At 47.5% G+C, this 24,684-nt stretch overlaps 3 protein-coding genes across 7 annotated transcripts in view; 1 reads left to right on the top strand and 2 right to left on the bottom strand.

Moving 5' to 3' along the window:
• Window positions 1–24,684, top strand: part of ACP6 (acid phosphatase 6, lysophosphatidic) — a 60,953-nt gene that overhangs the window by 35,955 nt on the left and 314 nt on the right. The window contains exon 10 of one of the 2 annotated variants that reach the window (XM_087866223.1): window positions 9,434–9,935. The exons of the other annotated variant lie outside the window; for it this stretch is intronic. Coding sequence (XP_087722349.1) covers window positions 9,434–9,736 — 303 coding nt within the window. The 3' untranslated portion in view covers window positions 9,737–9,935. Of the gene's footprint in view, window positions 1–9,433; window positions 9,936–24,684 lie in introns of those variants that run through there. 2 annotated transcript variants of the gene reach the window in all.
• BCL9 (BCL9 transcription coactivator) lies at window positions 10,518–24,223 on the bottom strand. 3 transcript variants are annotated; one of them, XM_045813577.2, is made up of 7 exons: window positions 24,093–24,223; window positions 22,779–23,095; window positions 21,388–21,577; window positions 20,414–20,513; window positions 15,498–17,739; window positions 14,003–14,263; window positions 10,518–12,891 (listed from the first exon to the last, which is right to left on the bottom strand). In XM_045813577.2, the coding sequence occupies exons 1-7, from the start codon at window positions 24,143–24,145 to the stop codon at window positions 11,774–11,776; spliced, it is 4,281 nt and encodes a 1,426-aa protein (XP_045669533.2). In that variant the 5' UTR covers window positions 24,146–24,223; the 3' UTR covers window positions 10,518–11,773. The 3 variants fall into 3 exon arrangements, with proteins under 3 accessions (XP_045669533.2, XP_045669534.2, XP_045669535.2); XM_045813578.2 differs by having other exon boundaries at window positions 10,518–12,855; XM_045813579.2 differs by having other exon boundaries at window positions 23,001–23,095.
• LOC148109226 (uncharacterized) overlaps window positions 24,187–24,684 on the bottom strand; it is a 68,299-nt gene continuing 67,801 nt past the window's right edge. For both annotated transcript variants that reach the window (XM_087866225.1, XM_087866226.1), the window contains exon 4: window positions 24,187–24,405. In XM_087866225.1, coding sequence (XP_087722351.1) covers window positions 24,187–24,393 — 207 coding nt within the window. In that variant the 5' untranslated portion in view covers window positions 24,394–24,405. The remainder of the gene's footprint in view (window positions 24,406–24,684) is intronic.

Raw genomic sequence — 24,684 nt, 5'->3', positions numbered from 1 at the left:
CATATATGAAAAGCCCACAGCAAATATCATTCTCTCTCTTTTTTAAAAGATTTTATTTATTTATTTATTTGACAGAAAGAGAGTGCACACAAGCAGGGGGAGCGGCAGTCAGAGGAAGAAGCAAGCTCCTGCTGAGCAGGGAGCCCAATGCGGAGCTTGAACCCAGTACCCTGGGATCATGACCTGAGCCGAAGGCATCACTTAACCAACTGAGCCACCCAGGAGCCCCCGAATGTCATTCTCAATGGGGAAAACTGAGAGCTTTTCCTGTAAGGTCAGGAAACACGACAGGGATGTCCACTCTCACCACTATTGTTCAACATAGTACTAGAAGTCCTAGCATCAGCAATCAGACAACAAAAAGAAATAAAAGGCATCCAAATTGGCAAAGAAGAAGTCAAACTCTCTTCCCAGATGACATGATACTTTATGTGGAAAACCCAAAAGACTCCACCCCAAAATTGCTAGAACTCATACAGGAATTTAGCAATGTGGCAGGATATAAAATCAACCACAGAAATCAGTTGCATTTCTGTACACTAACAGTGAGACAGAGAAAGAGAAATTAAGAATCTCATTTTCAAATGCACCCAAAATCATAAGATACCTAGGAATAAACCTAGCCAAAGAGGAAAGGACTTATACTCTAAAAACTACAGAACACTTATGAAAGAAATTGAGAAAGACACAAAGAAATGGAAAAACATTCCATGTTCATGGCCTGGAAGAACAAATATAGTTAAAATGTCTATGCTACCCAGAGCAATCTATACATTCAGTGCATTCAGTATGGAAGGTCCTCAAAAAGTTGAAAATAGAGATACCTTAAGACCCAGCAATTACACTACTAGGTATTTACTCCAAAGATACAAATATAATGATCTGAAGGGGCACCTGCACCCCAATGTTTATAGCATCAATGTCCGCAATAGCCAAACAACAGAAAGAGCCAAAATGTCCATTGACAGATGAATGGATAAAGAAGATGTGGTATATATCTATACAATGGACTATTACTCAGCCATCAGAAAGGATGAAATCTTACCATTTACATCAATGTGGATGGAACTGGAGGGTATTATGCTGAGCAAAATAAGTCAGTCAGAGAAAGACAATTATCATATGGTTTCATTCAAATGAGGAATATAAGAAACAGCACAGAGGATCATAGGGGAAGGGAGTGAAAAATGGGATGGGAAGAAATCAGAGAGGGAGACAAAGCATGAGACTCTTAACTATGGGAAAGAAACTCAGGGTTGCTTCAGGGGAGGTGGGTGGGGAGATGCGGTAACTGGGTGGGGGGCATTAAGGAGGGCACGTGATGTGATGAGCACCGAGTGTTATACGCAACTGATGAACTACTGAACTCTACATTTGAAGCTAATGATGTACTATATGTTGGCCAATTGAATTTAAAGAAGAAAAAAAGAAAAGCTTCATGACATTGGATTTGGCAATAATTTCTTGGACACAACACAGAAGCATAGGCAAGAAAAGACAAAATAGACAAGTTAAACTTCATTGAAATTTTAGAACTTTTGTGTATCAAAGGATACTATCAACAGAGTAAAAAGGCAGCCCATGGAATGGGAGAAAATGTTTACAAATCATATTTCTGGTAAGGGATTGCTATCCAGAATATATAAAGAGCTCCTACAATTCAATGCACAAACACATGCACACACACAAACAAAATGGGCAATTCAAAAATGGGCAAAGGACTTAAATAGACATTTCTCCAAAGAAGATATACAAGTGGCCCATAAGCACATGAAAAGATGTTTAACATCACTTGTCGTCAGGGAAATGCAAATCAAAACCTCAGTGAGATACCACTTCACACCCATAAGGATGGCTATTATTTAAAAAACCCAGGGGCACCTGACTGGCTCAGTCAGAACATGTGACTCTTGATCTTGGGTTGTAAGTTCGAGCCCTGTGTTGGGTGTAGAGATTACTTAAAAGTAAAATATTTTTTAAAATAAAAATTAAAAACCCAGAAAATAACAAGGATTGACAAGGATGTGGAAAATGTAGAACCCTTGTACATTCCTGGTGGGAGTGTAAAATGGTACAGCCACTGTGGGAAACTGTATTGGCGGTTCCTCAAAAATTTAAGCTTAGAATTGCCATATGATCCAGCAATTGCATCTCTGTAGTTAAAGAAGTCAAAAGAGAAAAGAAGCTAAACTAAACAAGTTTAAGGAAAAAAGTTAAAGAGAAAGGAAGTTAAGGCAGGGACTCAAATAGGTATTTGTACAGCCATGTTTATACAGCATGATTCACCATAGCAAAAGGTAGAAGTAACCTGAGTGTCCATAGACAGAAGAACGGATAAACAAAACGTGCTATATCCATGCAATGGAGTATTATGCAGCCTAAAAAAGGAAGGAAACTGACACAAGCTACCACATGGATGAACCTTGAGGATGTCATGCTAAGTGAAATAAGCCAGTCATAAAAGAACAAATACCATATGTTTCCACATATATGAGGTACTTAGAGTAGTCAAATTCATAGAGACAGAGACTAGAATGGTGGTTGCCAGGGCTGGATGAAGGGGGAAATGGGGAGTTATCGTTTATTGGGTATAGAGTTTCAGTTTTGCAAGATGAAGAGTCCTGGAGATGGATGGCAGTGATGGTTGCGTGACAATGATGGACTTAATGCTGCAGAACTGTATACTTAAAATCGTTAAAATGGTAAATTTTGTTATGTATTTTTTTACCACAATAAAAACAAATGCGTTAAAAAAAAAGGTAGTTCTAACTGTGAGCTTCAGGATTTTATTCCAGGCCCTTTCATCACTTGGATGAAAATCGTAACATCTTTGTTTCTGATTTAAAAAAATCAGAGAAAACCAATGCAAAGGATATTAGAACACGTTTCTAAGGATTCTGGGATAATAGATCACAATTAGTATTGAAATTAAAGAGGAATAATTGTACAATTCTGAATTCAAGATAAAAAATAAGCAAAAAATATATGGAATTAGGAGCGATGATTTGTTTTACATGCAAAAGATCTTGGGATTTTCATTCCCTAAAATTCCAAAGTAACCCCATAGTGGGGGGAGGTAAGCTTTGGCCTGTTAGAAGAAGTGTGTCTAGATAAAGAGACACGACAGTCTCACCGTGCTCTGAGTTGACCAGGTAGTACGAGGGCACCAAATACTGTCTGTAGCTTTTAGCAGTGTACTTTCAAGAAGGTTGTAAACTGTAATAAAGCAGGATAAAACTATGGGACCTTTAGGAAACTCAAAACTGGACCTCATGGGTCTTGATTGATGAGCCAGGGGATTTAGCCTGGGAAGAAGAAAATTAAGAGGGACCTAATAACTGTTTTCAAGTATCTGAAAGGCTGGCATGTGAAATAAGGACTATCCTTACTCTGTATTTACTCATAAGGGCAAAATTGGGAGGACAAAAAGCTAAACGAAGCCTGATTCATTGTGTGCAAAATTTTCTAAATATTAGAACCGATGGCATTCAATAGCATGGCCTCCTGTTACTGGACGGTCACCTGCCAGGACTACTGCAGGGCAGGAGGTTGGTCCTTTCCAAAACCATGATTCTTTCAGTTTCTTGGTCTCAAAATCTTGGCATCGTGACTCCTCCCTCTTTTCTCCCCCAGTATCTGATGAAATCTTCTGGGTTCTTCCCTCACAGCTCTGTTGGCCCCACCCTTCACTCTTCATTGCCAGCAGCCTCCCCTCCTCAACCCTGGAGGACTTGTGCAAGCCACCAGTCAGCTTTCTGCTTTTGGGCTGCCCCTTGCTTCAGTCCATTCTGCATGTCCCTGCCAGACCCATTTTATACACTAACTATCTTATCACGTAATTCCCCTGGTCAAGACTAAAGAGTGGTTTCTACTGCTTCCCATATCAAGAGATTTCCTTTCTTGGCTTTTGGGGTCATTCTTCTTTCCCTCTCTTTTCAATTTCATTCTATTACTCAAATGACTATTTTGGTGAAGCTGTTCCCTTCAATGTCAACTAGTCTGATCTTCTTCCCCTGTTCATTCCCACTTCCATTCCCTCATTTGTGTTGTCCCTCTGTGTGTCCTCCACCCTCAGCTTTATTATAGGGACCACTTCATGTACCACAACAACCATGGCATCTTTCCTGGCCATCCAAATCCACACAGATCCTTCATTTCTCTCATTCATTTAACAAGTATTTACAGATTCTTCTTAGAATGTAAGCACTGTGCTAGATGCTGGTGAATACGTGATAAGAAAAATTCATTTCTTGACTTCATGGAGTGGGTGAGATAGACTAAACAATTTCTATAAGGGACACAAATGGGATATTGTGATACAAAATGGTGTGTGTGTGTGTGTGTGTGTGTGTGTGTGTGTGGTGGGAATGGGTGGGTGTTCTGACGGGTAATCAGAAAAAGACTTTCTGAGGAGGTAAGAAATAAGCTGGAACCTAAGGAGGTGAAGGCATCAGCCACTGGGAGGGTCCAGAGTCCAGAGCATGCTAGTCGGAGGAAACGGTGTGTGTGAGTCCGGAAGCATGAAGAAGAGCTTGGCACACCGGAGATACTGGACGTAGAATGGTTTGGCTGGAGCATAGTGAGTTAGGGTAGAAGGGCATGAAGTGAAACTGGAGAGGTGCCTGGTGCCTGGTAGGCCATGTGAAAGATCTTTGATTTTATATGAATTGCGCTGGGAAGCCTTTAAAAATCTTTAAGGAAGGAATTGATGTACATGAGCTAAACATTTTAAGATTGCTCTATGTGGAGAGTAGACTGAAGAACAGCAAGACTGGAAACAGAAATTAAGAAATGAATGGAGGGGCACCTGGCTGCCTCAGTCAGAAGGGCCTGCAACTCTTGATCTTGGGGTTGTGAGTTTGAGCCCCACGTTGGGTGTAGAGATTACTTAAATGAATTAAAAAAAAACTTAAGAAAAAAAAAAAGAAATGAGTATAACAGACCAGGTGAAAGATGGTAACTTGAACTGGAATGGAAAGAAGTAAATAGATTTAAGATATGTTTGGAAATAGACATAAAAGGATTTGCTTGCTGATGGTTTCCTGTGAGAAGTAAAGAATTCAGAATGACTCCCTGTGTCTGACCTGAGAACTAGGTGGCTGGACCTATATCATATATGAAGATTAGATGTGGGGGAAATTCAGAAGTTAAGTTTAGGACTTGTTAAGTTTGAAGTGCCTGCAAGACTCTCACAAGCCAGTGTCAGGGTGCCAGGTGACTCTACAAGTCTAGAACTCCTACGAAAAGGCAGAGAGGGAGATAGAAATTCTAGAGCTATTAGCATACAGCTGGTGACTGGATGAATTAGAAGAGTAAGCAGAAGGCCTAGGACCAAGCCAAGGGCCTGTTTGTATGATGATGGGAATGATTGAAAACAAGGGCAGAGATTCATGATGCAGGAAGGGGGTCAGAGGTATAACCACGAGACCAGTAACTTCATTCTGGATGGCCCTAGTCTGTCTTTCTTGGCTAATGCAGTAATTATTTCAGTATGTAATATGAACACGGACTATGGTGAGGTGGAGAAAAGAACATGGTCCTACTCTGTAGTCATTGCTGGCATGTATCTTCTCAATGAGACGTGTGTACGTTCCTTGTAGGCAACTACTGCAACTTCCTTATGTTCCCCTGTGCCCAGCACAGTGCAGGGTATAAAGTGGGTGCTCAGTACTTCTTGATTAGGTGGTGGTTAAACCTTATAAAGGCCCTTGCTGAAACCATGGACTCTGTTGCACAATGCTAAAGATCATTTCTTGCCGGGGCCAAGTGATGCCTGGTACTTTGTATGGATATGATCTTTGTATTTCCTTACTGGTATTATTACACTTTTAAATAGTAATGATTATATTTTAAAGGCCTTGCAGGCACTAAGAACAACAGGAATGAAGAGAATTCTAGGGATTCTCTAGCTTCATTGACAAGGAAAAAACAAACGAACCTTCACGGCAGCGTGTTGACATTTCAAAACTGGCATTTAATTATTTACATACCTTAGTACATTAAAGGTACATATACGGTTATATAAATAAATCACTGTGTGTATGTGTGTGTGTAAAAATTTTTAATAGCACAACTACTGACAGCTAGAATAAAAAACTTCAAAGCCTGGGAGAACTTTTGCAGTTGGGGAACAAAATAAGTCACAGTAATCCATGATTTCCTGTAACCAAAGTGGATTTTTTCAACCTGTTCTTTGGAATCCCAGTGTCCTTCATAACTGCTTTGGGCTTTGAGGGGCTATTTTGCAAGGGAAGACTGAGTTCTTGTAGGTTTGGTGAAATAGCTGCATTTTTCCGTGCCTTAAATATGTGTGAGGATATCATTTCTGAACCTTCTCTTATCTTCTCTGTGATCATATACTCACCTTCTTCCTCTAGCAGTGTGGGTTGCCAAGCACGACTAAGCACTGAGCCATTTGGATTGAATGCAAGGTGCTGGGCCCGGCTCGGCTGCATTTGATGCTGAGAACCGAGCAGCCAGAAGCCTGTATCCAGAGCTCTTGTAGCCCCGCTGAGAGCTGAACGCTCCTGCTCGGATCAGATTGATAGGGGCGGATGGGCAGGAGTCTCCAGGGAAGGAAGCTCACGGAGGGTTTCCTTGTGGGAAGCGAGGAAAATGAAAGCTCCTGGAAGCTTGGTAAAGATGAGAAATAAACACAGGCTCCCAGGAGTCTTTAACAGAAAGAACTTGGGCTGCGGCAAAAAAAAAAAAAAAAAAAAAAAGAATCTTGAAAACTTCAGTCCGTCCTGAACACTAACGAACTAGACACTGAATAACATTGAGATTTGTAAGTTCCCTCTGCCCTCAACTCCAGCTCCAGACACTGGAGAAAAGAAGAGGGCGGCTAGTATAGAGCTGCGCGCACGCCGTATGGTATGAAGAACCAAACTTCCCAGAGCCGAGCGTCGTCCCAGACCCGTCCCCGTCTCGCGCCACAGCGAAGACCTGCACCTTGCTTGGGCTGGATTTTTTCAACCCGTTCTTTGGAATCCCAGGGTCCTTCACAATTGCTTTGGGCTTTGAGGGGCTGTTTTGCAAGGGAAGACTGAGTTCTTGTGTGTTTGGTGTTTTTCCATGCTTTAAATATGTGTGAGGAAATCGTTTCTGAACCTTCTCTTCATCTTCTCCGTCTGTGATCATATACCCCCCTTCTTCCTCTAGCAGTGCGGGTTGCCAAGCACAACTAAGCCCGGAGTCAGGAAGTTAACAGTTGGCGTGTGGTCACCTGTAGGCAGAAGACAGATAGAGTCTGTTATAGTAAACCAGATAAAGAGCCACGTTAAAGACAGAGACGATTTTTATTTCTACAATCCTCATAGCATACCTTCTTTTTGACCTAGTTTATTAACTCCCTCCAAGACAAAACGTTTGGCCACAGACCAGTTTTTGTGCTTTACAAACTATTTGCTTTAGAATGTGTCGTTAGAATTTTATCACCAGATTAAGATGCCATGACTTTTCTTAAATACAAGGGCTTGCGACTTTGAAAAACAGTTACTGGTCTAGGTGAGAGAAAAGGAAGTGGCAGTAAGGCTCGAGTTCTTTAAACAGCACAGAAAATACAATTTAATGTTTTTTAAAGCAAAAGAGATGAGTTTGTGAGCTGAAAGATTTTGCAGAATAAACAAGTCTTTGCAAGTGACCTTCCCGTGTTCTCCCACCCCATCCCCAGCCCGTCTCCCACACCACAGCACACTCCCCTCCTGAGGGGCCAAGATGATCAACTGAGTCCCTTGCTTAAAACATTGATGAAGTTCAGGCCCCTCAGTAGGACACACCGGGCTCCCCGTGACCTTTCCCCCTTTGCTCATTTCTTACCTCCACCTCCTTTATAGCACCCATCCAGTTTCAAGAGGCAGGCCTTTGCTGCACCCACTTCCTCTGTTTAAATGCCAACCACCACCTTCCACCCAGGGAAAAATCACCTTCCCATTGGGGCTTCATGGTGCTTCCTCTCTGGCCGACTGCACTCTGCACCATCGCCGCAGTAACGACTGTACTGTTCTCTAATGATCAGTTTACGCACCTGTTTGTTCGTCCCAGCCTGGGCACGGTTCTGGACACACAGTAGGTGGTGGTTGCTGAGGAAATGAGTCCTTGTGTTAAATACAGCTTCCCTGTCCTCTCAGCACTTTGAAAGTTCTCAGCAAAGGAAAAGGAAATGACTAAAGTGTAGACCGTTTAAACGGAACACTGCCAGCACCCTGGCTGGGGTACCCCCCTGCCTCCGGGGAGGAGGAAGAAGGACTGAGGCCCAGAGCCCAGTACTGCTGTGGAGGTGCTGTGATTTCTCTAGTTTACAACAGCCAGGACCGGCTACATAACCTGGGGGGCCCAGGGCAAAATGGAAATGTGGGGTTCCCTGTCCAAAGATTATTGAGAATTTCAGCGGACCAAGCCGAGGCTCAGGGCAGCTGCACAGGTCACACACAATGAAAGTTGGCCCTGTTGACAGCAGGAGAATAGGGAGGCTGAGAGAAATTTTGGATCAATTTTTTTTAAAGAGTAGCTTTAAATCTGCAAATTTGTTTTAGAATTTCTATTTTCTCATGCCTTACCCCCCATAAGACCCCTACAATTATTTATTTTCATTTAGAAGTACATATTCTTTCAACATATTTATTTTATTCCACGTTGTTTTAGGAAAACATACTCTTTGTTAGTACTTAAGAAATAATGCTATGATCCACACCCCACCACTTAGCCCTGAAATGAAGTAACACATCATTATTGTATTTCCTCCATTCAGTCCCCCAATTTGGGGGAGACTGGCTGGGCTCGCACAGGATTACGTTAACATGAAATATCTTTATCAACCTTTTGTTAATTTGTAAAGATTAGTTCTCCATGCAATAGCATCCAGTCTCTGAAATGTGATTTTATTTCACAGCATTCTTAGTAAATTAGAAATTGTTCTGTTTAAACCCCAAATGAACTTAGTTTATCAGATATCATCGTGATGAAATGTTGTTGGTATCTGCTGACAACGTAAATGAATGAAGATTTATGAAGGAGTCTTTTCAAAACTCAACTGCTCTGTGGTGGGCCGCTCCTTTGCACTGCTGCACGTTCTCCAGCAGGGGGCGCGCGAGCCGTGCCACCTCCCCAGCTTCTCCCAGCAGGGGCCACCTCGCTCCAGCCCACACTCGCCTCCCTCCCTCCAATAGGGACAGCAGGAAGGGGACCACGCACTGTCAGTGAGCACAGCAATACTAGGTGCAGCCGGGAGTGGGGCCACCCAAGAAGCCAGTCCAGTGGACCCATGCCAAGTCGCAACCTTCCTTGGTTAGGGCTCTCATTTCCCGTTCCCCATGCTTAGCTGTTTCGCTGCTCTCTTCCATATACCTCAAAGCCAGAGAACCGAGGAATATGGCTAAATTCATGAAACAAAACGCTCATTTTACTCTCCTAAGGTAAACTTTTCACCATGCAGGACCATCTGAACAGATCTGATTGTGCCAGAATTCTTACACTTGAGCTCCACTTTCTCATCTGCAAAGGAGATGATTACCACCTCCTTCTCAGGCCCCTCAAAGATTCGCGTGAGCCCCTCAAAGATTCGCGTGAGCAACACCCGGAGGTGACTGGTGAGGGAGATGCTGCAACAGTCGTCTCGCTTCTGTCGCCTGGGGCTCTGGTGCTACTGAGACCACACGGCCGCCGGCAGTGGAAGAGAAACCGGCTCTCGAACACACTTGTCGGAGAGAGAAAGTCGCGGGAAGAACTCCCACTATAGAACACAGGCAGAGCCCAATTTGTGCAAGTTTGTCTGCAGATGACTCTGCACCTGCCGCTCCTCGCTTCTCTCTCACCTATGAACAAACACGCACACAGACGCCCACTCACTCAGCTAAAAACGCCTAGGACTCAAAGAACTACCCACGCCAGAACAAAACCAAGTGCACAGAAACACCAACAGCCAGGGCTTCAGACAGGTACCTCGCAGGATGCAGTGCTGCGCGGGGGGGGGGTGGGGGGGGGTGGGGGGGGGGTGGGGGGGGTGGGGGTACGGGCCAAGCCCAGGCTGAGCAGAGCCCAGAGGGGATGCCGGGGAAGAGAGACAGAAACCCACGGACTGTGGACAACCGTGATTTGCAGGCACAGTAGTAATGTTTTACCTTAGCAAGATCCAGGGACACTTCAGAGCTTATGCAAATGACTGAAAATATACCTTCAACCTTAATTACTTCACACCATTAAATTGGCTCTCACAGAAATTCCTGGTAAAGACCATTGATTACCTCTAGAGGTAAATTTCAGCACTGGGGCAGGGCTGCTCCTCGGCCTCCAGCTGGGCTTCCATGAGGGAGGCAGGACAGGTGCACGGGATGAATCTTCGAGCGGTTATTCCTCCTCCGCAGCGAAGGTGCCTCACCCGCCCTTCTGTCCGCGGCTTCCCCTCACCTTCCTCATCCACCAGCCCGATACAAAGCGGCTGCGCTTCTTGGGTCACGTGGCAGCTACCGTGCCCAATACTAAGCAAACAGGAATCCAAATGAACCAAAAAGGCAGTTGGATTTTGTAAGAAACAATATATTTTATTTTTCTGACACCACAGCTCTGGTGAGTGGTTTTGTACCAAATTTAATGGAGGTTACACAGAACGTTTTACGCATGGGAGGGGGAGGGAAAGGAAGGAACCACAAAATTAAAAACAAAAACAAAATCCTGGGTAGCTTTTAGCATCTGTTCCACTCCCACATTGATAAAATTCACTTGGGAATTCCTAATAAAAGGAGAACATAAACAAGGCGGGCAGGGAAGGACGTGTCGGGGAAGAGAAAGGAAAAAGAAGACCACTGAGCATCCCAAGCACAGGCCTTTCCCTCCCGGAGCGGGAGCCCGGACGACACTCAGCCTGGAAGGCGAGGCTTCCTTGGATTTACTTCCCCCAAATAACACCGTGTATTGCAGCTGCCAAAGGGAAACAGGAGGAGAGCAGGGGTCGTCCGCGGCGGGGCAGGGGGGAAAGAAACACACTTAACCAAGGAGATGGGGGAGGGGGAGGGGAGGGGAGGGAAATGGAGAGAAAAACGTGAAGGTGGGTTTGCAGACTGGGAGAGACAGACAAGTGCCGGAGAGCACTCGAACTGAAAAACAAACGTCCTAAGCTTCATTATTTTTAAAAAGAAAAATCTCCCCCCTCCCCCCACCCCTCGCTGAACTTAGTTCCTTTTTTTGTGCTTTTCATTAATACTCTGCTCTGAGGTCGTAGTTTGGTTTTTTTTCTATACACTGGAGTTGAAAGAAAATAGTCCAAAGGTCTGAAGATGGGTTCTCCACCTAAAGTAAACAGCCCAGCATTCCTGTTCTCCTCTTGTCCCAAAGACTAAAGTCTCTGCTAAAATCCCTTTTACAATATAGTACAGTACACACAAAAATAAAGCCCAAAGCAAAAACAAAACCAGAAAAGAATCCTGGGAGAAGCCAGTCCAAAGGACGTAAACATACAGAGAACGGTGCAACACATGACCGATGGCAATTCTCAAAGCACAGCTACAGATTCCCAAAAGTAGGTGCCATCACGGGATACCCAAGTCCACAAAAATAATTTTTAAAAAATAAATCTTAAAAAAAACACACCTGTTGATTAAATGAATCATTTGTTTTCAGGTAAATCCGTACATTCTCGAGTTCCCCCCTCCCCCAAAGCAGCCCTCGGGTCTCTGTTCTCCTATTGCATGACCAACAGTACTCCTGGAACTCCCTCAAAGCAGCTCTCAGGACCTGGAATCTCATCTTGACAAGGATCGGCACATCCAATCTTAGCAGCTTAAAACATCATGTTTCCTGGGTTGCCAGGTCCTTGGCTAAATCCACCCATGCCCACGTCAGCGGCCATGCCCCGGGGCCTCATCTGTGGGGGGATCATGATGTTCTGTTGGGGTCCCATCATGCCCTGCATGGACATCATCATGCCTGGAGAGCCCACAGGCCCAGGGTGGGTGTAGAGCCCCGCAGGCCCCCGATCCTTGCCCGGAATCATGCCCACGGCAGCAGCTGGATTGCTCATCAGGGTGGGCTGGCCGGGCATTGTAGATTGTGCTGGTGACATCATCCGATGGTGAGGTCCCATCATGCCTTGCTGGAGAAAGGCTGGTGGTCTCATTGGGTTGTGGCCTGGCATGGATGGGGCTGTACCAAGAGGGATGTCCGGAGTTCCCACTGGCCCTGGACCTCCCATGCCAGGTAATGCTAGTCCCATTCTGGGGGCTTGTTCACCCATCATCCCCTGCATGTGCGAAAACCCAGGTCCAGGACCCTGGGGCTGTTTACGGCCTGGGACTTCCCCTCGAGGGAAATATTGCAGTGTCTGGCTAGGCTTCTCAGATGGAATAATGCGAGACAGATCGAACTCTGGTATTCCGGTGGCTCCAGGTCGGATGACCTCCTGCAGATCTGGGTCTGTAAACACCGAAGGCATGCTGTTCCCCAGGACGGCGAAGGAGTCAGGACCCCCGGGGCCTCCAGGCTTGCAAAGTGCTGCATCTGCTGAACTCTGAGGCAGGGTGCTGGGGCGGCCAAGGGGGCCTTCTCCTGGGAAACCCATACCTCCTGGGAAGTTGCCCTGCCCCCCACTGGGGCCATTGTGAGGGAATGGAACCTGCTGTGGAGGAGACTGTACTGGAGGGAAGCCCTGGGGGAAACCCATCCGTCCTTGAGGTACCATCGGAGGCTCCTGGGACCCGTGCCCCATGATGGGATTGTGTGACATCAAGCCGGGCCCCATTGGGACCCCATGAGGAGGTATGTTCGGTCCCATGGCATTCGGAGAGGGCATCTGATTGGAGTGAGAAAGTGGCTGGGTCATTCCCATTGGGCTGAGGGTTGGCATCGGAACCACGGGGTTTGGACCTGAAATTCGAGGATTCTGTGTATTAATGCCCATGCCTAGAAAAATAAAGATATCAAAGGAATCACCTTAACCGAGAGCAACTTAGAAAAACTCTAATAAATCTAATTAACAACAGCAACAACAAAGTCTTCGTGTATCAAATGTGCAAAGGACTCTGCTGGGAAAACATACAACCCAAAATCCCTGCCCTCGACAAGATGAAAATACATTTTGGAGCATACAAGCCAACAGCTCTACAAGAGGATATATTCTGAGTCTTAAACTGTACGACGTAAGGGTACGAAGAACACAACTAGGAAGAAAGCCTCCTGTGTGGGAAGTTACAAATTAATATGCAAACCAATTTAGCCTTCTTCATTGGAGACACTGTTTAACATAGAAGGAGCGAATTTGTCTGAATGACTTAAGTATGATCCTCTTTGGAGAAAGAGGGTTGGTTAATCAGTCCTGCAAGTCCAAGAGTCAGAAATAACAAGGAAACCAAACAGTCCTTTACCAATTGACATTTGGCATTATCTTTTTTATACTGCCTTACAAACAGAGCATTCCAAACTCTAGGGTATATGAAACGTTAACGAAATGATAGTTTGTAACAGAAAAGGAAAGCGTGTTGGCTCTACTATAGTCTCCGGGACACCTAAGTATTTGGTTTCTCTATAGATTTACCACTGCGTATGGTGAGGACGGTGCTTGCTAGGAAACGGGGGCTTTCCCCTGTCTGAAATCCTGTGGCTGCCTGTGGTTGGAGGCTTCCCTTCCAGAAAAACACTTAAGAACTAAAGCCATTGCGATCAGCATGTTAAAAAGAAACGGCTTTCAGTATTGCTCCAGGAGGATCCCCATCCCACTCCTACCCCCTCAAAAGGGAAAAAAGAACCCATCTTGGTACACAGAAGCATCAGAACTTCTGTAAGGAACTGTAAGAACTCTAAGGAAACCTGCTTTCTAATAAACACACCGAATCAAAGGAATGCAAAATTGCTTTCGTTTTCTTCCTCTAGCCAAGACACTTTAATTCTACTGATGGTACTCTTTCTCAACTCATTCCACTTCCATCCGTTGAGGTCTGCAGCCGTCGAAAACACACGCGAGAAGTCTCCCTTTTGTCTAACACTGGCTCTGCATCCTAGCTTCCTGATTTCTTACCTGGCATATTATTCATTGATGGCAAGTTGGGAGAACGCGCTGGAGGGGAGTCGTCATCGGAGCTGGCCACAGTCTTGATGGCGTCGTGGTATAAAGGGGTAGAACTGGGCATTGCGAACTTGGACATTCGAGACATCATAATAGATAGCGGGTTCTGGGAAAGGGTCGGCTCTGGAGGCATGGTGTAAGGTGTACTAGAGGGAAGACTTCCAGGGATATTCACAGAGGCAGACTGGCTGGCTGTAGGAGGTGGGGGGCCACCTAGAACAAAGCAAAATAAAACAAAAACGGGCAGGGAATTAGATTCCTCTCGAAGGCTACTGGGCCCTATGGTTATGAACTAGCAAGGCCAGGAATGAGACAGATGAACAGTACAGTGTTATTAGACCCAGGACACAAATCATCAGTCTTCCAGTCAGGCTGTGTGTGTGCGCAGAGGGGTGACTGCACGCGATACGGAGGGGACAGAGCAGCAGACGGGAAGAAAACACACCAAGAATGCGCTAGAAACAGAACTTCAAGCTTGGGAAAAGCATGCTTTAGGGACAACTATCTTCCTGAAAAGAATGTGAATGCAGCAGATCTCTCCCTGGCCCATCACAATTCAGAATCCGACTCGGGGACTTGGTAAGCCAAGGAGCCAGACCAGCAACCGACCCCAGGTGCGAAGTGCGTCGCCCTGCACACGCGCTTGATTTGCACGACCAAGACGTCTGAGCTAAAAAGTTCCGAGGTGGCTGTTGCACTGTCCCGCTTTTGTGAACCGCTACCCAACTGAGAGAGAGACGCCTGAGCAGGGCAGGTACATCTTCTATCTTATTCTGAGTCTAGTTTCTCTCCAGCGGAGACAACACGGACCTAGTATTTACACCTCGGGGCTCATCTTCCACTGACCACCTCTGGTCCCAGTCACAAAACCACCATCATCAGCGAGAGCTTCTCCTCGGAAGAAAATACTGATAAATTGCCCCTGATCTGTGAGAACAGCAGTCTACCAAGGAGAAGGTTTGGGTAACTCTCTCTGTGGTCAACATGTATTTATGAGAACCACTCTCAGCAGCCTCCCCTTTCTGCTTAGGATCACACACAGAGCCTGTGGACACGAGGGCAGCCCCTTCAAGTGGGCGGGTCTCTATTTAAAGAAGCCACATTTACCCACTGTCAAGGCATTTTATTTCACCCCACGTGTTCACTGTGCAAATGTAAATTACTCCACGAAATGACACAGGCTTCCCATTTTCCCTCTTCCTTGGAACAGTCCTATCTGACAAACCTATTCTGCACTAAGAGCCGCCTATCTCTGCCAGGATCGGACACTTGCGTGGAACCCTGTGGAAGTACTGATCATGCACCTGGCCACAAATACGTCCTTCCGGGCAAAGGCCACCTCCTCCGGTTGAATAATCTAGTTAGGACAGTTTTCTTAAAGTACATAAATCAGGCTTTTGCAATCTCCGGCTACAAGGTGCAACTGCAAGGATGCGAGCATACTGACCTGACTCTACACTGCCCAGCATGGCTGGGGAGGCCATGGTGAGGGGTGCTTTATGGTTTGGAGGGATCCCGGGACTCTGAAGGGGAGGTTTTGGAGAGGAGGTCCATCCAGGTGACGGGGCAGGAAGTGATGGAGACTTGAGGTGAACAGGCGAAGCAGCAGCAGACCCCAAGACAGGGGGGGACTTAATGGAAGCAGCAGCAGCTGGGCCCGCCAGCATGCCTGCCAGCTGCGATGGAGTCTGGGGGGACTTGAGGTTCCCCGAGGGCGAGCCCAGCATTGGTGACTGGACTTGGCGCATCGTGGGAGATTTCAGAGGGTTAATGCCTGGGGAATGTACCTGGCTGCCTGCCACAGATATATCCAAGGGCTTCCGCCCCAGGCCACGCTGAACTGGAGGAGCTGTGTTGAGGCTAGTGGGGTTACTGGAAGGGTTGAGAGGTAGTGGTGGCATATGACTGAGCCGGCTGTTAGTCCTTTGGTCGGGCCCAATTGGTTCTCTGAGATTCCGCAAGCCACTGTTGCTGCCTGGACCCTGAGACATGGGAAGGAATGGCCTGGGGCCCATGCCGTACTCTTGCTGGGGGTGCTCACCAAAGGGCAGGGGCACCATCTTCTGCTGAGCGGGCAGCATGTCTGCGCCACCTGGGCGTAATTTCATCATCTCCTCAGGGCCCGCCCCAGCCTCTCTCATCTTCTGAGGTATCATCTGAGGGTTGGATCCCATGCTGACGTTTAGACTGACATCTCCCTTCATCCCACTAGGAACCATCCCAAACTCAAGTTCCCGACCAGGGCCCATCTGCGGGGGCATTCCTTTGGGAAAGTCACCCCTGGAGGGACTCAGAGGGCCCTCAACGGGTATTCGAGGGAAAATGGGATTATTCCCAGGCTCCATGTGTCGCTGGGAGCCTGGGATCATCCTGTTCATCTCCACGCTGGGCCTGATGCCTTCTATGCTCATCCCCGGGGGGAGACCCAGCTGTTTCTCCGCCAGCTGCTGTTGGAACATCTCTTCGGACAATCCTTGGGGGTTTGGGAAGCGCTCCCCTCGGCCAGGACCACTGAAGACACCCTGGCCAGGCGGGAAGTTTCGACCATCTGCGATTTTTGGCACATCGTCTGGCCAACTGACTCCAGAAAGACCTGGTCTAGATGCTGGGTTGGGGACGTTCGGCCCCTCCATTTCCGAGCTGATCATCCCTGCAAATCCAGGGAGGCGCATCTGGCTGCCCGGCATGTTGGGGTGGGGAGCCATGCCCCTCGGGGGCAGAGAATGGGGCATGTTGATCCCATCGGCAAAGGGCTCTGCCCCGCCAGGCCCCCAGCCTTCACTGGGGGCCATCTGGTACGGAGGGGGAGGCCCTCGGACCACGCCCCGAGGCCCATGCTGATGGACCATCATGTCCTGGAGGGAGCACTGCTGCACCACCACTTGCTCCTGCTTCCTCCTCTTCTCCTCGTAAAACTCCTGCTGCAGTTTCAGCCATGCTATCTGCTCGGGGGTCATATGGTCCAGGTGGTCGGGTCCCATGGGCCCAGCCTGGGAGTTCATGGAAGGTGGAACCATTTCATCCGGAGAGAAGGGCACATCTCTATGTCCTTGAGGGCCAAATGGAGCTCCCACATCTGTCCGGGGCCCGGGGCCCTTCCCTAGGCTTTGGGATTGAGCCATCATGGCCTGTATTGGCCCTTCTGGTTTTTTCTGAGGTCCATCTAGTACCCCAGTATTCTGCTGGGGTCCCCCACTTTGTCCTCCCGTGAATTCTTTCTCGTCGGGGAAAAGCATACGTTGGATATCTCGGAGCGTTTGTAAGGAGCGCTCCCGATGTTCCAGCTGCTCCTGAGACAGTCCATCGGGGTTCTCTCCCAGTGTGGGGGGCTCGCCACTCGACACTGGTGGAGGTGGAGGGGCTTTGGGATCTGCTGAAGAGCTATTGCTCCCCTGGGAGACAGGGGTCACTGCTCGGTTATTGGGTGTTGAGTTTGGCCCGGTACCGTCTGGGGGCAGTGGAGTGGAGCTGGCAGGACTGCCTACAGAAGCAATCAGTTTGTTTTCTACACCAGGACTATCCCGGTCCAGGGGACGCGGGGGTGCAGCAGGCTTGGGTGCTGGTGCCGGAACGGGTGGAGTCGGCTGCAGTCTGGTATTCTGAGACGAATTCTGGTCCTGGTTGGCTGGAGCTGGGGGCTGTTGTGGGAGGGGTTTTGGATCATTCCGAAGGGCAGATATCTGTGTGTTCTGAGGATAAACGAGATTTTAGAAATCATTGGTAAATTGTACAGAAAGGCAATTAAAAAGGCAAGACATGTTATAAAGGATTTGTCCCAGTCCCATAAATCTATTCTGACATTTGCTGTAGAAACTGCCCATGGTCAACCCCACTCTGGACATGGAGCCGTTCTGATTTTTTTCTTCCACTTTACTGTCAAATGGCATCCTCTTTCCCTTGCTGAAGATTAGGTTTCAATAACTTTATAAGCATGCCAGGGGAGAGCCACTCTGCCAAAGTGAATACATTTGAGTATCTATTTCGAGGAACAGGTTTGATATCACATGTCTACTGTGTGTTTCTGATTCAAAGAGAGATTAGTTTCTCGGTATGTGGGAGGCTGTACCTAACACCTTTTTCTTTTCCCCGAAAGTACAACTGGGTCTGTAGGCTTCTCATTGTCAATCAAGAGGTCTGATGTTTTCAGCTGAAAGAGAAAGTACTTGTCACTTACAGCTCTGTACTCCACCAGCCAGAGGAAGCAAGTAGGGCCGCTCTGTTTCCGTGTCCCCTCTGGCATGGTGACTACCAAAGTACTCCTCTCCTTGAGTTTCCAGGGGGCCTGACAGCTCTGGTTTCTGTTTTCAGTTTGTGATCACTGATTCCATAGTCGATAAGAATTTGTACATTAACTGTAGTAAGATAATCCGCAGGCAGGAAGCGTCTGCGGAGAAATCTGAGGCTATCTAGCTCATGGTGTCTCTCGATCTGTTCTTTCCAATAGGCAGCACACTGCCCTTCTTATAGGTTGGAGGACAGCCTCCTTATGATTTATGAAGTACCAGTACAGACGCTACACTAAGTGCCGGTGAAAGCACCCTCCCCGCAGTAGGTGACACGGATGCTGTGAGTGTCTGGAAGAGGGATGTATGTGTGCTGGGGCTGAACCTTGGCACCGATGACGGTGCTGAAGGGAGGGTCCTGAGGAAGAACAGAAGGGCCCGGCCTACGCACCCCATCTCAGGGGTCTTTCGCCAGCCTCCAGCAAGCCGCATGGCCCCTTTTTTGATGTTCATTTATTCCTACTTGCTCACTTAATCCAGTCTGTATTTCCAAACCCCTGAGGCTCTTCCTTACCTCCCCACTTGCTCTCTGGAATGTTTCCCTGTGTGCAAATTTGTACACGAATCTTTTTATGTGTATCTCTGCATCGAACAGTCTGTGTTGCATAAATACAAAGACTATCTTTGAGTGTTCACATTCTGTGGGTATGTATGTAAATGTTTCCCTTGCAGGTACCCAGGCACAGATGTCTGCAGACAGAGACCAGGGTGGGAAAGGCTGGCCGAACGTGCATGACTCTGCGTGCTCTCGGTGTCTTCCGTGTCCCTGACTCCCTCGCTGTAGTGTGGGGGTCACCTTAATTTTCCTTCCAGTGCCATTTTAAGTTTGGGACTGCTGGCCAGCTTTTTTTTGTTTGTTGTTTTGTCTTCGTGTCATGTGACCAGGACAGAAGCAGCAGTTTAGGGCCACCTTTTGATTCTAGATTGGGAGCAGTGGTGATTTGATTATTCCCAATTCCATCCTTAACTCCTTTTCTGACTCCTTTCAGGATCAGAAAAAGTAGAGGTGAAAACTATAGTTAAGATCTGTGGTTAAGTCCATCAAATATTGGTTTGCATTGCACTATTCCCTGTGCGTTCCAGGGCAGTTTAAATTTTAAATGTTATATATACATACGTATAAAATTTTTAAGTATAAATAAAAATATACCTACATTTTAAATGTTACGCACATCCATCCTCTACCCTTCTCGAATAGCACAGATGTATGAGGAACGTGAAATGCTCTAAGTCTAGGAAAGCCAAGCTCTGTTGTGTCCGTGGACAGGGACTTCACTGATACATGACATCGACAAAAATATCTATTTTATCTTGAATTGTCATTTCACTCACTTATTGCTACTTAACTTTTCCCATGTCGAGGACCCCACCCAGTACTGGATTTTATGTTTCCTGAAAGCAGGGACTGCATCTTGAACCTCTTAATGTCCCCACAGCATTCGGTGGGATGCCTTGACAATGCGATTCACAGAAACAGCTTTTGGTTCCATGTGGAATGCTCCATGTACTCAACCACTGTGTGCTTTTTCTAATGCGGTTCACGGCAGGTACTTAAGTTCCAGACAGGAGACAGACTAACGTTTATTATAATTTTGGAAATATCAAGTAATTAAAAGCATTCAATGGCCCTCTCACTTTGAAGTAAGAATCATTTTGGAAGTCACCGAGACTAATTACGGTACTATCAGCATGTGCTGTGGTACTGCGGCTTTACTTCTTCCTGTTCGATTCTGCGACTAACGCAAGAGCGTTTGTTAGTTTTTAAAAACTTGCCCTGTACCCAGGGTCCGAATTCAGGTTTTCCCACAGATGGCAACATGAATGGAATCGAAGAGCTTCATACAACTCCTTTTTTATTCTGGGTCTTCCTCTCCTAGCAAGCCATCAGCATACCAGCCTGCTAAAGGAAAGGCCAGTACAGCGTGACCTGCCTGAAACCACGCCATGCCACGAGTAGGTGAGACGCCCGGAATGCAGCTTATACCATCAAGACTACTCGCTGTCAGTGACATTCCCCATCTCCCACCTTTATGGCCACCGTAGAGCCTTTAAACCGCACTCCACTTCCAAAATGGCCTACCAGAGGGGCTGTGCTTCGCTCTGCCTTGCTGTTAGAGATGTTCTGGATGTGAAAAGAGACGATAGTTTCAACCTGGCCCTTCAACACGGCTTCTGCAGCTCTGCAGAGAAGAAAGAGAGGCACACACTACAACTTGCTTCTGTTCCACTACCTGTAATTCCAAAGCACTTTAACCCCACACTGAACTTGTGAGAGGGGAGGGAGGGCAGCTCTGGGTAGAGCCACCAGAAATGTTGAGTAAGAATCAAGAAACACAGGTTTTCATTATCCGCGTCTATCATTTACCACCAGACTTCTGAAATCCAATGATAGCCATTAGCAAATCTCGAAAGAGACATTAAAAAAACCCCACGATTTTCTCCTTCAACCAGTACACTGTGGTAGGTGTTTTACAGAATCCTAGTTCAAAACCCCAACCATGAGGAGCGAATGTGAACTCTCACAACACCTCATGATAATCTAAGGCTGTGGAAATTCACTCTGTATGTATAAAGGGTAATTCACATTCTCTATAAATGACGTCAGTCACTAAAAAATCTGCCGACCCATCCACCAGAAACATACGTACCCAAATGCTCACAGTAGTTATCTCTATGAATTCTAGACATATTTTTCTTTTTGGTGTATCTTCTAATTATTCTAAGATAGACACATATTACTTGTGTTATTTAAAAAAGAATGCTAAGTTACAGAAAAGTGCATATTGTGTAATCAATCTCTTTCATGTTTAAAAAAGATATATATGTATATTATAAGCATAAAAACTTTCTGGAAGGAAAGCCAAAGAAGTATTATCAGTGGCTGCCTCTGGGGAGAGAGGGTAGGGAGGTTTCATATTTTCTTTTCTTTTACCCTTTTCTGTACTGTTAACTTCAAGTGATAATAACACCAGTGAGGGGAAAACAAGGATTAATCTTCAGGGGAATAAGAACTTAGCTGTCCAAACACACAGCGAGACACAGCCGTTAACTTACTTATTGGCCATCTCAGTAGAAAACACATACACCACTTTGGCGGGAGTCTTCTGAGCAGGTGTGGGCTCCGGGGCAGTAGTCTGGCCATGGGAGGGGGTGGAAGACCTGGGGGCTGTAGCATTGGACGGGGTCATCGAGTGCGGCGTGTGCTGGGAATCCTGGGACTTTATGTGGTCAGCAGAATTACATTCTAAAAGAATGAAAAGACTCGTGTCACAGAAAGAACAAAACGTCTGCCAGCATTTACAGCACCACAACACAAACCCACCTCGAGAATTTCAAGGAGGAAGTACCCTGCTAAAAGGAAACCTCTCCACCTCATAAAAACTCCAAAACGCTTTTCCCGAAATGACGAATTACAAAGCACTCTTCCCCCCACCTCCTTACTTCTCTATTACGCACCCTTCAGACATTAGTGCAAACGTCCCTCCTTCCTGGAAACCTTTTGGAACCTCTTGGACCCCTGTGAGTTGAACCCTTAGCCCCCATATCCTCTGATTTCAGCATTTATCACACTTTTATTGTAACTGTTTAATGATCTGCCGTCGGGGTGCACTCAAATTCTTGGGGACAGCAACTACACCTTGCTGACCATGCCCCCCAGCACCCAGCACAGCGCTGGCACTCCTGACAGGCCTCCCACAAATACCTGAGGAAGGAAGGAAAGACAGGGCAGCAATCACCCAGGTTTTCATTTCTAATTTGGGATGGTGGGGGAGGGGGTCACCCTTCCACTCCTGGAATGCGACTTCATGCTCTGGCCTATGGTTAAGATCTTTGGTTTTATACTAGGAGGAAAAACAACGGAGGCCACAGCCGCTGGCCCCACAGTCTCCCCGGCTGGCTCTATTCTGCCGCCTCCGCTGTTTCTACCCCAGGTAGTCACTCAGTCCTGCCACGCGGGAATCAGCGGTGACAAACCCCCACCAGTGCCAGCGCCTCCTCTCGTGCCTACGACTCTGGCAAGGTGGTGGCCAGAGAGCACAGGACCCAAGTCTGAGAGGGTTGGTCTGACCGAGAAGAGGAGATGCCAGGAAAACTGCTCCAGTGTGGGCCACTGGCAGAGACACACTGAGCTTGATGCTGACGTATACGTAGCAGGGAGGCCAGAAACAGCCATAAGAACGTGGTGAGGACCGTGGAACATCCTGCCATGAGCCCCGAAACACGGCATCGTCCTCAAGAACAAGAGCAAGGTGGTTCCGAACCACTCTTCGTGAGCAGGAAAAGGAGGAGAAACAGCTCATCTGAATGGGCTGCGGCAGCTCCTGAGCCTGACACCTACTCTCCCCACCTGGCTGCCGTGAGGCTCTCCGGCACCCACCAATGTCAGAGGCCTTCCCTCGGGAACACCTACTTCCCTCTGAGTCTCAAAGATCTTATAGACATACCTTTAATGTCAGAGTCATCGTTTGGAGTCCCAGGATCTCTCTGATCAAAGGAGTCGGCGGAAATACTTCGCTCCCTTTTCCCCTTGCCCTTGGCACCATTTCCAGCCCCATTCTTCAGCCCCATGCTCCCACCTGGGCCAGGGAGTGCTTTAGGGGTATGGCCCCCACTCTTGGAGTCACAGGGGGATGGCTGGGATTGGCTGGCTGAGCCCCCCTGTTTACCCTGATTGGAGAATTTGGAATCCAGCTGGGGGTTTCCAGATGGGGACATCACTGTAGGGGGACGGACCATCACCTCCTGCTTTGACTTAGGGCTACTAAAAGAGACAAATAATAAAGGGAGATCAGATGCCGGATACAGCTGGTCAGCCCAAATCAGGGAGAAGCAGTTTCTAAAGTAGGTCAAGGAGACGCAGAGGACTAAGCAGCCACTGCACCTTTCACCTCAGTTCCTTCCTCGCTCCAACCCCACTCTCATCTTGGCGCTAACCGAGAGGAGGCTCAGGCAGAGTGGCCTGCCAGGTCTCAGGAACCCTAGAGTCACATGGGGACCCATCTCTAGGGCTTCTGTCAATAAAGGACAATGGTTTCTATGTACATAGAGAAGTGACTCTCACACTAAGACTAGCTCAGAGTAAACAAACGGGCATCGTTAAGATCAAAATACTACCCACCCCCTGGCTGAGGACAAGGAACAGCTGTAACGAGAGCCTAGTTTCCCTGCTGGAAAACACGAGCAGGACCCAGAGAGCGTGAGAGGAAACCCGCTGGTGAGTGGCAGGTCAGGGAAACCCTCCCAGATACAAAGCCCTCCCTCCAACAAGCAGTATCACACACCAGGGCACATACGCTCACCGGTGCCCCAAGGGATGAGGAAAAATTCTTTAAAAAATATCAATTTAAGTACTGTGGGACACTAGAAAAGGCTTCACAGCGGGGGGCTGGGGGTTGGTGCTGGCGTCCTAGGACCCTAGGCCTCCTCACCTCCCAGGCCTCGGTTTCCTCACGTGCCAGGGTTAGTACACTGTATTGGGTGGACTCTAGGGTCCCTTCTTCGTGCTCTGGGGAGGGGGAGCAGTGCTAAAGAGGTGCAGTCAGAGAGTAACGGGCAGAAGAGTAACGGTGGAAAACTAACAGAAAGTCTGACTGCACTGTAGCCTGTTTACTACTCTATCCCTATTTACTTGTCTGTTTTCTCTTCCTTTCCCCACTCGGGTCTCATCTGCTTCCACTTCAACACGATGCTCCCTCAACGAGTGCTTGCGGTCCACCTAGGACACCCCCAAGGGCAGCTGGGCAGGCCCCAGCCCTTACCTCTGTGTGTTTCCTGATGGAGAGTTCCTCACTTTAGGGTTACTGGAATGCATTGATTGAAATCCTGAGCTTGCAGTCACAAACAGGGACGGGCTCACCGAGGTCCTCTCGGGCAGCAGCAGACACAGCTGCTGAGGGCAGTGGCCGCGGCCCGCTGCTTGCTGGGGGCGTCCCTTAGCGCTGGCCACCTGTACGCCTTTTTCCTCTTTGTTTTTCTCTGCTGTGGAAGTGGGTCCTTTCCCCTTGCAGCTCCAGCATTCTCTGGGTGTGTGCCTCCTGCTGCCAAAGGAAAATCTCGCATCTCCAGGGCGCACTATGGGAAAAGGCCACCCAAAAAGAGTTGGGAGCAAAAACACAAGAAGACATAAAACACCCTTACAACAGGATCAAAGGTAAAGCAGCACTAGCTAACTCGGCGATGCAGCAGCTAGATCACTCCTCAGCTTCTGACGGGGTTAAAGGAACGGCGGTGTTCCCGCTCTGGCGCTAAGGCAGCTAAGAGTGACAAGACTTTCTGCCAAGCACACGAGCCTCCCACCAAGCATCATGTACCAGGCGCTTGTAAGCAGACGAGAAAAATATTTTATCTTCA

The sequence above is a fragment of the Ursus americanus genome, chromosome 12 (genome assembly GCF_024610735.1).
Source record: "Ursus americanus isolate L20-20 chromosome 12, mUrsAme1.1.p, whole genome shotgun sequence".
NCBI classification, from domain to species: Eukaryota; Metazoa; Chordata; class Mammalia; order Carnivora; family Ursidae; genus Ursus; species Ursus americanus.
Note: the sequence above shows the minus strand (reverse complement) of the source record. Positions and strands in the feature narration are given on the sequence as shown.